Source organism: Equus quagga, chromosome 16 (genome assembly GCF_021613505.1).
Source record: "Equus quagga isolate Etosha38 chromosome 16, UCLA_HA_Equagga_1.0, whole genome shotgun sequence".
Classification (NCBI taxonomy): domain Eukaryota; kingdom Metazoa; phylum Chordata; class Mammalia; order Perissodactyla; family Equidae; genus Equus; species Equus quagga.
Window position 1 is genome coordinate 16,437,073 of NC_060282.1, and position 15,216 is coordinate 16,452,288.

Genomic DNA, 15,216 nt, shown 5'->3' on the forward strand with positions numbered 1-15,216 from the left:
AGACAACTCAAAATCAGGGGCTACCTATAGATCCCAGGTCTCTGTAATATTTGTTGCCATTTATGAAGCATTCAATATGAACCAGAATCATAATAAGTTTTTTTCATACACCGTTTTCTCTATTCCTCACAACAGTCTTGCAAAGTAGACAGCATTATCCTCATGTTGCTATGGAGAAAAATAAGGCTTAGAGAGGAGCTTAAGTAATTTTCACACAGTCACCTAACTAGGTAGCAGAACCATCATTTGAATTCAAGTCTATGTGACTTCAGAGCCCATGCCGTTCCCTCACTGCCTCTCTTTACCCCTTCTGCCTCCTATACATCTCAAGGCACTGTGTTTCAATTTCTCCTTGCCCCGTGACCTTTATTAACACGGGTTAAGCTGTGGGTTGTGCTGTGTGTCCACCCTACTCTCTGCCCTGCACCTCCCCCATCCCTGGCTTATGGGACAAGGGGCAGTCAGTTGACCCAAGATGGATCAGATTCCCTGTCTCCAGGTAATTTGGAATTGGGCCTGAGAAACAGTTTCTGGACATGGGTTTACCCACACTTTGCAAAATTTGGAGTTTTGGGGCAGCTTCATTCTACCATGTTGTGGAGAACAGTTTGGAGAGAGAGAAAACTTGGGCAAACACATCAAGTGGAGAAACAGCGAAGGCTTTCTGGTTGGCAGCTCCCGGCCCTTCCAGAGACCTGGCCACATTCCTGCCTGCAGGAGCCATGCGGCATTGCTGTGTCTGTCCTTGTAATAATTTCCTCCCTGTCTGCTTATGGTCCTTGAGGTGATATGCCAAGGATTCGTAATACATGAGGCGGTCGAGCCCTGGGACACACCAGCATTTAAAAGGCAGGCAGACAGCTTTGCGCAGTGGCAGTATCCTAGCCAATGAGGTTTCTCCAAGGCGCGATTATTGCTAATTAAAAGGCAGGCAGAAGGAGAACCCCAGCAAAGCAGATTGAGAAGAGAGGGGGGGACCTGGGAAAGCAAAGGAAGAGAGAATTTCATTCCTCGGAGGATTTAAGTGAGCATGCTAAAGAGACCATTGAATTGGGTCATGGTGTGGTTATGAGTGACCTTAGGAAATTCCTTTGAGGTGATGGTGGAGGTCAGATTTCAGTGAGTTGAAGAATAAACAGGAAGTGAGAAAATAGCAACAGTGAGTGTGGAATCTGTCAGCTCTGAGAGATTATCTGTGATGGGAAAGACATAGAAATGGACAGTTAAGGGCCAGCCCAGTGGCGCAGCAGTTAAGTTTGCACATTCTGCTTCTCGGCGGCTCAGGGTTCGCCGGATCAGATCCTGGGTGTGGAGATGGCACTGCTTAGCAAAAGCCATGCTGTGGTAGGCATCCCACATGTAAAGTGGAGGAAGATGGGCATGGATGTTAGCTCAGGGCCAGTCTTCCTCAGCAAAAAGAGGAGGATTGGCAGTAGTTAGCTCAGGGCTAATCTTCCTCAAAACAAAACAAAACAAAAAAGAGAAATGGATAACAAGTGGGAGACGTGGAGTTAAAACATTTTTCTTTTTTTAAGGAAAAGACTTAGAATTGCAGCAGAGTCAAAGGCTGGAAGGAAGAGAATATCATGTGATTAGGGATAAGAAGGAAGGCCCTGGGTACCAATGCCACAATCTGAGAATTGCTTCCGGTGTCCAGGAGCCTCAGAGGAGATGGACTTTTGAGAGACTGACAGGTCCTAGGACTAGATCATTTATTTGGTGCATGTAGCTTCAATTGTTACCAACCGCTGCCTCTTCCTTCTCGTGTCTGTTGCAGGTCTCAGCGTATCCTTTGCCAGAGCATCGCAGCACAGCCCTGGCCAATCAGGCTGCCATGCTGTATGTAATTCTCTACTTTGCACCTTCCATTCTTCATACCCATCAAGCAAAAATGAGAGAGATAGTGGATAAATACTTTCCAGATAATTGGGCAAGTATTACTATTAGTCTTTTTTTCTCTACAGTAAGCTTGTTAGAGAACTGATTTTTCCATTCTTTTGGCCTTTAGCTCAAAGGTCATAATGTTGTAAGTAATGAGATATAAAATCACTTACATAAAATTATTTTAAGTGTATTGAGAATTTTATAAATCATATCATGAAGGAATAAATCAGTCAGTACAATTTCCTGGAGAACGTACTTGTTTTCTTTTCTTAGCTGGATACTCTCAAGGTAAACCATGTATAAAATGTATCTTGCTTTAGCTCCTGAGATTGCAACTAAGTTACATATGCATTTGTTTATTTCCTGTTTTGTAAATCTAAGCTAGCAGAACTCATCTAAGTTGTCATTTTATGAACAAGAATTTCACTTTTATAATAAGTTTTATCTGTGTGTAAGCTAATGTGGCTGGGGCTATTAGGGTTTACATTACTGCAGGGATGTGCTTGTAACTTTTTAAACATTGTTTCAATTAAAAATACTAATTTTTAAAGGAATAAAACTGACAACATACTTACTATCTATGAAATGTTTCTTTGCATGTAGAGGTTTTAAGAAGTATGGTGAATTGGATCATATTCTCAGGTAGCAGATTTTATTTCACTTCTTACCAGCCGTTGAGTCATATTAACTCTTGGTGATGAGGGACCTGAAAGAGGAACTTTACTGGTGAGCAGCACAGCCTACAATTAGATGATGCTTCTCATCCATGAATGAATTATAGTCATGAGCTAGGAGTTGAGCAACCAAGAGGAAAACTCTGCTAGTCTGGCTTCATTTGCCTAAGCTTAGTAAAGAAGTTTTGACCATAATGCTGCACTCAGGAACAGTTTTAGTATGAAGAAAGGTCAAAATCCAGTTACGTGATACTTACAAGATGCACTCCTAAAAAAACACTGGCACGCTGAAAATAAAGGAATAAAAGATATGCCAGGCAAATGCCAACCAATAAAAAGCTAGTGAGAAAATATTAATATGACACCATAGAGAATTTTGAAGAAAAACATTAATGGAGATAAAGAGAGATTGTATTTAATACTAAAAAGAATCAATATAAAACAATGCCACTCTTCTCACAAATTTTTTTGGGAAAACTTCAGTTTGATTTTTTAATTGAAAAATATTTATATTAGCGTGTAATGGGTTTATTGTTTTTTTAAATGAATTGATAAATATTTTTTAAATTTCTCAATTTTAATGCACAATCTGATAAATAGCGAAAGATGTAACCCACATTTTTAAAAAAGGTCTTTGGAGTCTTTAGTAACTTTTAAGAGTATAAAGGCTGAGATGAAAATGTTTGAGAAAACCAGTGCTCTAGTCAAAGTCTCAGCTTTCCTTTTCCCTTTCATTTTTCTTCGTCTAGGAATCTAACACAGCAGTGGGAAAGGAAAACTCTGTTTTAGTTATTTTCCCATGAATACCAACGTTGTGACTCTTAGTCCATAGTGCTCATATGGAAGAACTCTTACCTGTATGTTTGGAAAATCTTGGTTTTTCATTGATTTTCATTGGAATGGCATTTAAACTTGGAGTGGGCGATGTCTTCTGTAGCTTTTTATTTTCCCAGCCCTTCCCTTGAAGTGAGTAGGTATTTAACAAATACTGGGTGAATGTCTTCTCTTTCAGGTAATTAGTATTTACATGGGGATCACCGTGAATCTAGCAGATGCTTGGGAACCTTACAAAGCTGCCAAAACTGCTTTAAACAATACCCTGGACCTTTCAAATGTCAGAGAACAGGTAGGTTCTGCTAATCGGGGAGGAATCTGGAACAACAGCCAACTGGCTTTAGTGGGGCAGGAAATGAGCTAAGGAGATTTCCCTTGGAACTGGAAGATATCCACGTAGACTAGGATAGATAATTATAGATTTTTAACTTACGTGGTATATGTAAACGAGAGACGTGGGTCCTAAGGAATATTGAACACTCTAAGATGTGGCCACATCTTACACCTGTGAACACCTGTGGCCACAGTTGACTTCCTTTACTCTTGCTTAAAGACGGTGGCTTAGGGGCAGAGCTGCTTTCTCCAGTAGCTAGAATTTTAATGTTTTCATCAGTAGAAAGAGTGATAAAGATGGCAACTGAATGTGGACAATGTGCCCCGTCACTGTAATTTAAATTCATCATTTCTGATGTGTGAAATAAGCAACAAGACTAAAGGCATTCGTCTCCGTAGAGTTTAAGTGGCTAAATGCTGTCTATGAGAAGATGAGGCAGAAGGGAAAGACCTGAGTAAACAGAGGAATAAAAATAAAGTCTTTTTACTGGGGAGCATCCTTGATATTTCTGCACAGTTCTCTTCCTCAGCCTGGCTGTCCAAGTTTTGAGTTTCCAGTGTGGATAGAATAATATTGACTCAAAGAACTTCAGCATGTTTTATGGAAAAAATTGAATTCCATGAATAATGCATCAAATAATTTCAATTTTGGCATGTCTCCTAGAAAGACATTAGAGAAAGTGGCGCTTCCAAGCTTACTGGGATCACAGCATTAATTTTTCATTACTAAAATTCCTTTCTAAAGTTACATTTTCTTGTTTGTGATGTTGTAAGGAATTCTTCAGTCTTCGGATGAAACATCTTGTGCTAGTTTTAAACTAACCTGACTAGGTTAATGATGTTTAACATTTAACTCTTACTTTAGGTGAAGCAGAATGACCAAATTTCCAGAAGCCAGGTGTGAAAATTCACTTTTGACACACTGAGGTGTATTTTTTGTTAAGCTTTCATATATCTGTAGAAATCTCATCTTTTGAGTGTTTCTGCCCTGCTCTGCCTGCTTTGTGGATAATAATAGGGAAAATGGACAATTGAGTTTATGCCTTTCTTGCCTTTTTTGGATGTTTCTTTTCCATCAAAATTAAGAATAAAAGGGATGCTAGGAACCACCTGATCCATTTCTCCAGTTTACATCTGAAGAAACCAACACGCAGAGGTTAAACCCAAAGTCACAGCAATGTTGAATCACGGCCAGAAGCAGATTTTAGTCTCTTTAATTCTAAATCCAGTGCTCTTTCCAAAAATGTCCCCTAAACCACTTGCCTTTGAGCCTTATAAACTGTAGTCCACGTGTTCCTCATCTCATATGGAAATGTGATTATTTGTCAGGGGATTCATTTGAATGTGATCCACTCTCAAGGTAAATAGTCCTCTTTTCTTTAACATAATTCAAGTTTCTTCTTTTCAAAGGCAAGCAGATACGCTACCGTCAGTGAAAGAATGCGCGCTCAAGTGCAGCAATTTCTGAAGGAAGGTTATTTGAGGGAGGAGATGGTTCTGGACAACATCCCAAAGCTTCTGAACTGCCTGAGAGACTGCAACGTCTCCATCCGATGGCTGATGCTGCATACGGCAGACTCAGGTAGTGCGCAAAGGCGTGGCTGTCTGTGTCGCTCCGTACCAAGGCTTTCAGGATCCAGATCTACTTCGTGATGCAAAGTGGTTGACCCCTTGGATGAGAATCAAATTGCTTTTTTACATTGTTTTTGTGTCTGCTTGGACAAGTCAGTGGCCCACTGAACAGCCCCTTCATTGGGTATTGTTAGGTGCTGGGGAATACGAGGAAATTTATCTCCCATGTTCAAGGAACTTATTGCTGGTCAAATTGGAGAGATCAGGTGTGTACCTATAAAAGAAGTGTAACTGCAGGTCTGTGGTAGGCAGAATAAGGCTGCCCCACCCCACCCACCCAGAGATGGCCATGGCCTAGTCCCTGGAACCTGTGGGCATGTTATATTACATGGCGGGGGGATTAAGGTTGCAGATGGAGTTAACGCTGCTAACCAGTTGACCTTAAAGTAAGGAGATTATCCCAGTGGGCTCAGTGTAACCACAAGGGTCCTTAAATCAGGAAGAGGGAAGCAGAAGAGTGAAAACTGGAGAAATGGTATCATGAAAAAGACTTGACAGGCCATTGCTGGCTTTAAAGATAGAAGGGGCCACAGGCCAAGGAATACTGAAAAAGACGAGAAATGGATTTTCACCTGGAACCTCCAGGAAGAGCACAGCTCTGCTGACACCTTGATTTTGGCCCAGTGACACCCATTTCAGATCTCTCACCTCTGGAACTACAAGAGAATAAATTTGTGTCTCTCTCATTTTTTTTTTTTTGGCCAAGGAAGATTAGCCCTGTGCTAACCTCTGTGCCAGTCTTCCTCCAGTTTATATGTGGGTTGCCGCCTGCTGAACTTAACCACTACACCACAGGGCTGGCCCCATTTGTGTTCATTTTAAGCCACTAAGTTTGTGGTAATTTGTTACAGCAGCAGTAGGAGACTAATACAAGGTCCAAGCCCGTAAATAAGAGCTAGATGAGTGAAACAGACAGTTGGTGGGATTTGAGTCCACAGCAGGAGAGAACATTGGTTGGGGTGAGAGGTGGAGGTGGTCCGGGACGGCTCCACACAGCAGGCAGGAGCTGACGAACACTGGATAAAATTTTGACGTAAAAAGCAGAAGAAGGGGCCTGCCCCGTGGCAGAGTGGTTAAGTTCACATGCTCCATTTCTGCAGCCCGGGGTTCACAGGTTCAGATCCTGGGCACGGACCTACACACTGCTCTTCAAGCCATGCTGTGGCAGCGTCCCACATAAAATAGAGGAAGATTGGCACAGATGTTAGCTCAGTGACAATCTTCCTCAAGCACAAACAAAAAGCAGAAGAAATTCTAGACTGGACAAATGATGAAAGAAAAGGTATGATTTTGGAAGTACGGAAAAATGGGCCACTGAGTTGATGAACTGGCTGGACTGGAGAGCTTAAATAAGGTAGATTGTGTCCTAATCTCTTCTGAGTCACGGTCCTCTTTGAGGCCCTATTGACCATCAAGTTCGGGAGCTTCACAGATTGTGTGAAACACCTCCACAGGGTCCATGAGCCTGTGACTTTAAAACCCTTGGTTTAGTGGTAGAAAAATACGTAGGTGGGACTAGCACCGGAGCACGTTCAGAGCAGACACAGCTCCTTACACTCAGTAAGTGCTTGATAACATTAACTAACTAATGAGTTCACTCATCCAGAGCCACATACCCCTGCCCTATCCCTAAGAGTTGTGTCATGAAGCAGCCTTGTAAAGCTGCCTGCTTTTTGTTTTTCATTCGACAAACTTTTCTTGAGACCCTGCCCTGAGACAGGTACCACTTTCACCACTTCCTTGGTTTTTCAGATACACTGTGTCTCTAGGTTCACTTCAGAAATCTCCAGCTTCTTAAATCTTCCTCACGAGTGCTGCTATCCAGGGTTTTTTTCATCATTTTGCTTGACGGCCAAGATCCCTCTCCAATTTAGTTTGCTCACACCATGAATACCGTGCCTGAAGTTTTTAACCATCTAATGGATTTGTTTTTAATTCATTGAGTTTATGTTTTACCTAAACTCCAGGACTAATTTGAGGATTTTACTATGTTGACTCAACTTATAATCTTCTTTACCGACAGTCTTACATTCTCAAGCGTGTAAACAATGCAGGCCCTCACTTTATCCTGTCATGAAACCAACTTTGGTTTTCTAGTGACTCAGCCTCATCTTCCTCTTCCAAATGACAGTGCCTGACAGCTGTGCCTACGTTCTGGGAACCAGCGGTCTCCTGGATTTGGACCCTGCTGGGGACAACCTCGGCTTGCCAGAGTTCTGTGCTTTTATCTTCAGCCACATCTGTTTTCCATTTCTGTGCCTGGCAATTTCTGACCTGATTGCACAAGGTCCTAATTTACCAGAAACAAATAATTTGCCTATCTGGTTGAGTCATACATGGGAAAATTAACTGCTTATTTAGCTTTTCTGGTGTTTTGGTCGTGGTGTGCAGGAAGGTAGGCATATTCCTCATATTTCCTCCTATTAACCCACTGAGAGCATCTCACCAAGGCTTAAGATGCTTCTAGAGTGCCTTAGGGCTGTTGAAGAAACACGCTCTGAGCCAACATTGGGTGGGCAGGGCTGGCTGGCTCCTTAAGTCTGACCCTGAGGTTACCACGGTTCTAGGATCTGTTCCCTCGTTTCTCTGCATCTGAATTCTTGAGTGTCAGGTCTTAGAGAGAGGATCAGGCCCTGAGAACGCTTGAAACAAACCTGATTCATACTAAGGAGTTATTTATTAGTGCATAAGGATGCCCCCTATTCAAAAGTGAAAACAATAATAGAAGATTTATTATTGAATTAGAATTAATATAAAGCTAAGTGGAACTCTGTATAAGTTTGGGTTTTATTTTGTTTTTTTTTTAAGTTAGGCAAATATGAAGCTGAAAAAGTTGTCTCTGTATAATCAGTATCACCAGTTCTAACGTATTTCTTCCCAGATAGTTGTAGAGAATGCATGACAAATCAGAACTTTACAGTTTCCCATGAGAACTGAGCCCTTCTCCAGGTTGTTAGGAGTCTCCTCTGATGGAGTAACTTAGAAATCAAGATATAAAATGGCCCTCCACAGGCTTCCCCATAACTGAAGCACCAAGGACACCCCGACTTGTGCTCATTCAACATGGTCATTCCGTACCTGCCAGACATCCTGAGACACTGATGGGAGGGCTAGGAAAGCAGGAATGTGCCGTGCGATACTACAGTAACTACCCGGGACGTGGTACCCTATCAGCTGTCAACTTTTTGACAATGTTTGCTCTCTTAAAAGTTTTTATTTTGACTTTATTTGTAGTCTAGGTAACTTTTACTTGTAAATACTTTTGCCTTATCCTGTATTCTTTTTCTTTCTTACATAAATAATTGACCTCATAAACCGATTTCAGCAAATATCAATATTTTTTATGCTATATACTTTTTTAACATATTTTTTTATTTTATTTGAAAGAGTTTAGCTGGGCAGCTGGTAGGCCAAGCAAGGAATCAAGACATCTGGTATTTTATCCCTGGGTTAATTACTGCCCAACTTTGTGACCCTGGCCTCATTCCCGTAATCTCTGGGCCTCAATAGCAGATAGTCTAGAAAGATCTGAGTGCCTGCTGTGCCCTTGGACCTTTACAAGGAGCAGAATGGTTCTTTCTGTTTGGAGGTGCTACATCTTTGTGTTGATAACCCCGCTTCCCTGCTGTGTTGGGGGTCCCCAAGACCACCCCAGGCTCAATGATTTACTAGGAAGATTCAGCATAATAGTACGCATGGCTATGATTTATTACAGGAAAAGGAGAGAGCGCAAAATCAGCGAAGGGAAAGGCACGTGGGGCGAAGTCAGGAGGAAACCAGACGCAAGCTTCCATGAGTCCTATCCCAGTGGAGTCACACGGATGTGTTAGTTCCCCCAGCAATGAGTCATGACAGCACTCGTGACATGTTGCCAACCAGGGAAGCTCGTGAGAAACTCAGTGCCCAGGGTTTTTTTGGGGGGCTGAGCACAGGCAGCCTTTGCCTGGCACTGACCAAAATTCCAGACTCCCAGAAGGAAAGCAGATGTTCATCATACACATTGTTCATACAGTTAAGGCATAGTGGGCCATTCTTCTCACAAAATGGTGGGAACTCTTCCAAAATCCAACTTCCCAGATGCCAGTCAAGGGCCAGTCCTGCAAACAGGCCTTTCTGACGATCCATAGCAGTCTCGGGCCTACCATGTTAACTCTTTTCTGCACACCTGTCCTCAATTGAATGGCAGCGAACAATGCCTACACCAAAAGCAACTCCAAACAGATGGGACATAATGAGGCCAGTCACTTATAAAATGGTGCCAAAGGCTTGCCATCCGTATCGGACAGTGGATAATAAAACCAACCCCAAAATGCTCACAAACTTTGGAAACACTGTTCTGGAGTTTGCTTTTTTCATTCAACAATATTATCAGGGATGGCGTTTCATGTCAGATCCAATTGTTATATTTAACAGTTTAATTGCACTTACTGATAACATAGATTTCCTGTAACTTGTTTTACCATGTGTTATTGATATGCATCTTTCTTATTACTTTTTAAATGCTTAAAGAAAATGAAGGGAAGTATTTAAGAATTCATCTTATGTCTCGTAGATATTTTCTACACATTTAATAAATTGGAAACTCTTTTCTTCCTGTTTGTAGCCTGTGACCCAAACAACAAACGCCTTCGTCAGATCAAGGACCAGATTCTAACAGACTCTAGGTATAATCCCAAGATCCTCTTTCAGTTGCTGTTGGATACTGCACAGTTTGAATTTATCCTCAAAGAGGTAAAAATATTGAATGAATAGTCACCAAAGTCTTACTTTTTTTATTCTTAAAAAGCTCTTAAAAGACTAGGATTTAGTAGCTATGTCTCTGATCCAAGCTGTAGATTCTAGCTAAGACAATTCTTATAGGAAAAGGCCAGGATTGAACATTTGAAAGGATTTAGTGCCTAGTGGCATTGTGGATACAGTGACGGGAAGAAGCGGAGGTTACAGTATAATGAGGAATGCGGACGTTAATCAGAGCATCATGCTAATGAAAATGTAAATCCAAACTGAGCTATGAGCTCTAAAGGAAAGGAGCCCAGTTCTCTGGGTACCTAAAATAAAGGCTCTTGTCCTAGCTTTGGTGACTTCCCTGAGAAGAGAGAAAAGAGCTGCTGAAGGGACCTGGAGAAGGAACCTGCCAGAATTAGCTAAGACAAAGATAACGAGCATGGTGGAGAACATTCCAGGGAGAGAACAGAATATGTCTGTGTCTTCTTGGGTGGGGAAGAGCATGGCCACTTCAAGGCCAGTTGGCTGGAAGGGAGAGAATGCAAGAGGAAGGTGGTATGAAATGCGGTTGAAAGGTGGGCGGGAGCCAGCCCATGCTGGGCCTTGCAGAAGTTCAGTCTTTATCTTAAAAGCTGTGAGAACATCAGAAAGGGCTTAAGAAGGGTGGGTGATTTACATTTGAACAAGGTGGTCTTAAGGACTTTAAGGAATTTGCGTTCACTGAAGGAAATTCTGGAGTTAGTCTTATCCCTCAGGAAGCCTCTATGGGCCTAATAAAAATAGCAGACGCCTGGGAATGTCCCAGTTCTGTAAATGGTAACCTTAGGAGTTTGGATCAGGTGGGCCCAGGAACTAGCTCCAGACAGCACTGCCCGTTCAGAACCATTATTCACCTTGCCTCAGTCTGGTTAGTGGTATTCTAGATGTGTCTTTATCTTCTAGGTATGTGAGGACACTGTGTTCTCCTGTTAAGTAGCTCAGAAAATTTAGATGCTGATTGTTAACATAATGTTAACGCATGTGCTAAGTGTTTTCAGTGACTTGTCTGGGTATAATTTTACAAGATCAGAGAAATGCTACCTCTGTTTGATCTCTTTAATTATGTTAGTTTTTCCTCTGAATAGCTAATCATTAGTAAACACCAACTCTGTTCCCAGTTAGGTGTTACTTTTAAGAAACTGCAGACAAGGGAGAAGCTCTGAAAAGTAGAATTCACCCTTTGTAAGATACATTTACATTTGTAAGGGAAATCTCCATTTGTAAAGATGTCTCCCTCTTGGCACCAGAAAGAAGGGGGGATGACCTTATCTCTAGAAACTCTTATCAGTATGGAACCCAGGACTTAAATCAGTGTAATAACCTTACTCTTGTTTACTGTGCTTTTTCTGGTAATCTCCCATAACTGACTCCCCCAACCCCCAACATTCTCTTTTGTCTTTAGCTGAAGATGATATGGAAGCTGGCAGCTTGGCCATTTGGGCAAGTTACCCAGTGTCCTGGGTTTCTCCCACATCTACATGTTCCAAAGCTTTGTTTGATTTTCTACTGTTATTTGTCAATTTGTTACACTGTTTTGTGTCAATTTGATTCATAGCCCAGCCAGAAGGACCTAGAGAGGTTACAGGAGTTCTCCTCCTCCCCTACAGCTGTATTTGAATTTCTGAAATTTTAGCTTTGTTCTTTAAACCTTATTTTCCTCTCTCCTACCTCCCACCTCAACTCCTTTTTTTAGAATCACTTTCTGATTCCCCTGTAAACACACTAATTGGACCTGTGTTGCTTCTAATGTTTATATGAAGGTGCATCTCCTAATTTAAGGACCATCCTCCATCCTAAATCCTGTCTTACAAGATATGAAACCTGTGAGTTCATCTGAATGAGTGTTTGAAGGGCTTGGAGCCATTCAGTCTGTAATGAAGGCCTCAGGGTGATATTTTTGTTGCTGCTCCTTTGTCAGATGTCATCGATTGACCACAGACACTCAAAAAGATAGGGGAGACTCCATAAATGATTCTCACTGTACCTCATCCTGTTACTTACCATTTCTTTGATTAATCATCCTGCCTGATCACTAAGATTTTGCCTCCTCTGATCCCACAAAATTCCACCCAGCTTTGGTCCTTTCACCTGCAGATGGAGTCTCCCTACTGCATTGCTCATCATTTCAGTACTCATGATGCTGATGAATGAAGAATTTCTTAAGAGAAAAATCGGTATTCATGCATATTTACATCTTAAGAGCCCAGTGAAATAAACCCTGTACCTTTGTGAGATACCTTAAATATGTTTTTTAAGTTTGTTTCCAGAAAGAAAAGGGGGCAGTCCCAGTGGTGTAGTGGGTAAGTTCGTGTGCTGCACTTTGGCGGCTCAGGGTTTGCGAGTTCAGATCCTGGGCACGAACTTACACACCACTCTCAAGCCATGCTGTCTGTGGTGGCATCCCACATACAAAATAGAGGAAGATTTGCACAGATGTTACCTCAGGGACAATCTTTTTCTTCAAAAAATAACCAACCCTGAGTTATACCATTTTCTCCTCTGCCCAACTCTTTATAGGATTTAAATTTTAGGAAGGACTGAATTAATAAACAGAATTACTGTGTAATCAAACAGGAAAGAACTTTTGTAGGTAATTTAGTTCATTCTCCAGTTGTCAGACACGATAATACTCAACCTTCCCTGACTAATTGAATTAGAATCATAGAAATTGTTGCCTAGAAACAGTGGTCACCAAATTTAATTTCACATTAAAAATGCTGATTCCTGGGCCTAACCAAGACCTGAACCCAAATCTTCAGAGGTGGAACTTGGGCATCTGAAAACTTTCAAGTGCTCCAGGTGATGCTTGTCTGAGGACCACTCTTAGAGATTATCTCGCTTCCCCCTCACCTTGTATAAAGTCATAAGGCTTAAGAGATGGCATCAGGATAATGTTAATTTTAAGTACATATTTTTACAGTAAGTTTGGTTTCACCAAGGCTTTCTTAATAAACTGCCTATTCTGTATTTTCTCTTAAGTAAATCTCTTCTGTCTCTTCATCAGATGTTCAAGCACATGCTTTCAGAGAAGCAAGCCAAGTGGGAGCATTACAAGAAGGAGGGCTCTGAGCGGATGACCGAGCTTGCTGATGTTTTTTCGGGAGTGAAACCCCTAACCAGAGTGGAGAAAAATGGTAATTGCTGAAGAGGAAATATTAGTGTATTTGAAATGTACACACACATTCTTGGAAACCAACAGAGTAAAAAGTTGCTATGTTGTCATCGTTTGCTAGGATGTTGCTAACGAAGGTCTGAAGTTTAGTTTTGGCTCCCTCTAGCTTTGTGCTCCCTTGAGCAATCCTTATATCCTCTCTTCAGGTTTCTTATCTTTGAAATATGAGGTTAGGCTAAATCCAGGGTTCTTGTACTCTGGTTCATAGATAGTCTTTGTAGAGTCATGATCCACCCTCCCACTCACCATAGTATACAAAACTAATGTGTCAGCTTATGTGCCTTCGAGGGGAGAGGGGAAGGACCTATAACTGTCATGATCTTCTCAGACGGAGACTTCACCCAAGAAAATTAGTAACTGCTAATATAGATGACATCTAAGATTCTTGTCTTCTGTCTTGCTTGGTTCTTTTTCACTGATGCTCCTGCCATCTAGTGGCAGAAGAGGGAACCTGCAGATTGTTTTCGAAACTTGGAGCTCGTTTTACTTTAATGATTTTATTCCTGCCTCTTTAGGAAATTTGATCTATAGGAAAATTATGGTATCACTTCAAATTTTTATATAGATAGGAGCCTTTCAAAATGCCCCCAAAAGATCATGCTGAATTTTAAGATGACAAATTAAAGTATTTTTTTAAATGCTTGATGTTTGTTTTAACGATCAAATTCATTTCCAATAAAGTTCATTATACAGTAGAATTGCTTAACAGTATAGCTTTTTATTAAAGAAAGCAACTTTACTAATTTTGATCGGTATGAGCTTCTGATTACTATATTTGGCTTTTGTTGATTTGCTGAGGGGTTGGTCTGAAATATATTTCCGAATTATATTATGATTCCTGTTGGAAAAAGTCAACTGGTTCTTAATGATGTGATATAAATTGACAACATGTTTTGCAGGTCACCATACTGTGACTGTAAAACAGAACCACCTGTAACAATCTGACCAAATTAGTTGTCTAGAATCGGGCACATTAATCTCTGTTCTAGTCTCTTTTAGGTTCTAATAAATACCAGCATTGTTTCAGAGGTCCTCCAAAACAACATCTTAAACTTTTTCTGGCTATATGGAGTATTTTAGCTTAGGAAGTACTTTCACAAATGTTTCTTGTTTGATCCTTACAACCCTGTGAAATAAACATCTTTATCCTTATTTTATTTATAAGGAAACTGAAGCTTAAAAATGTATTCACTTGCTGGAGGTAACGGAGGTCCAGAGCCTGGATCTAATCCATTGCCTTGGACTCCAGTTCCTGTGCTCTTTATCCTACTCCATAGCTGTCCCTCAGTCCTGCAAAAAATCTTTAAAATTATACTAGTGTTCCTCATGCCAATTTTTGAAATAACATAGACTATAAGCCCTTAAGTGCTTTTATTAAAGTGAAATCAACCCATTGATAAAACGCAAATACTTTAGGAAATCAACTTGGTGCAGTGCGAAGAGCAAAGCCTTTGAACCAGGACAGACTGTTGTGAAAATCCTGGTGCTACCATTTAGTAACTGTGTAACCCTGCATAGGATTCTTAATATCTCTGGGCATCAGCTTCCTTATCTGAAAAATGGGGAATAATTCCTCCCTCCATAGATTGTTGTGAAGATTAAATGCAATGAGATTTAGAGCTTTGCCTGACACACTGAGCATGTTCATGCCCTTCCCTTTCTCTGCCTTGTGAAATGCTGGCTCATTTGTGAATGCAAATGGCACCATCTAATCTGTTCAGACTTCCCGATGACTCACCACTCATACTTCCTACTCCTGACATCTTGGCCCTCAAAGACATGCCTTTGTCATTTTTGCACCAAAGTCTCTGCTCATGTTTGTCCCTTCTTCTAGGGACCCATCTTCACTTCTCCAGAAGACTCTCCCTGATTAACTCTGTGTCCCATCCTCCATCTGCATCCCATCCTTCACCTGTGTCCCAT

General features: G+C 41.1%; 1 protein-coding gene across 1 annotated transcript in view; it reads left to right on the forward strand.

Annotated features, from left to right (window-relative positions):
* The window catches only part of WASHC5 (WASH complex subunit 5), a 58,570-nt gene that overhangs the window by 11,309 nt on the left and 32,045 nt on the right, over nt 1-15,216 (forward strand). Inside the window, exons 7-11 of the mRNA XM_046642346.1 lie at nt 1,778-1,930; nt 3,571-3,684; nt 5,136-5,307; nt 9,961-10,088; nt 13,126-13,255. Coding sequence (XP_046498302.1) covers nt 1,778-1,930; nt 3,571-3,684; nt 5,136-5,307; nt 9,961-10,088; nt 13,126-13,255 — 697 coding nt within the window. The remainder of the gene's footprint in view (nt 1-1,777; nt 1,931-3,570; nt 3,685-5,135; nt 5,308-9,960; nt 10,089-13,125; nt 13,256-15,216) is intronic.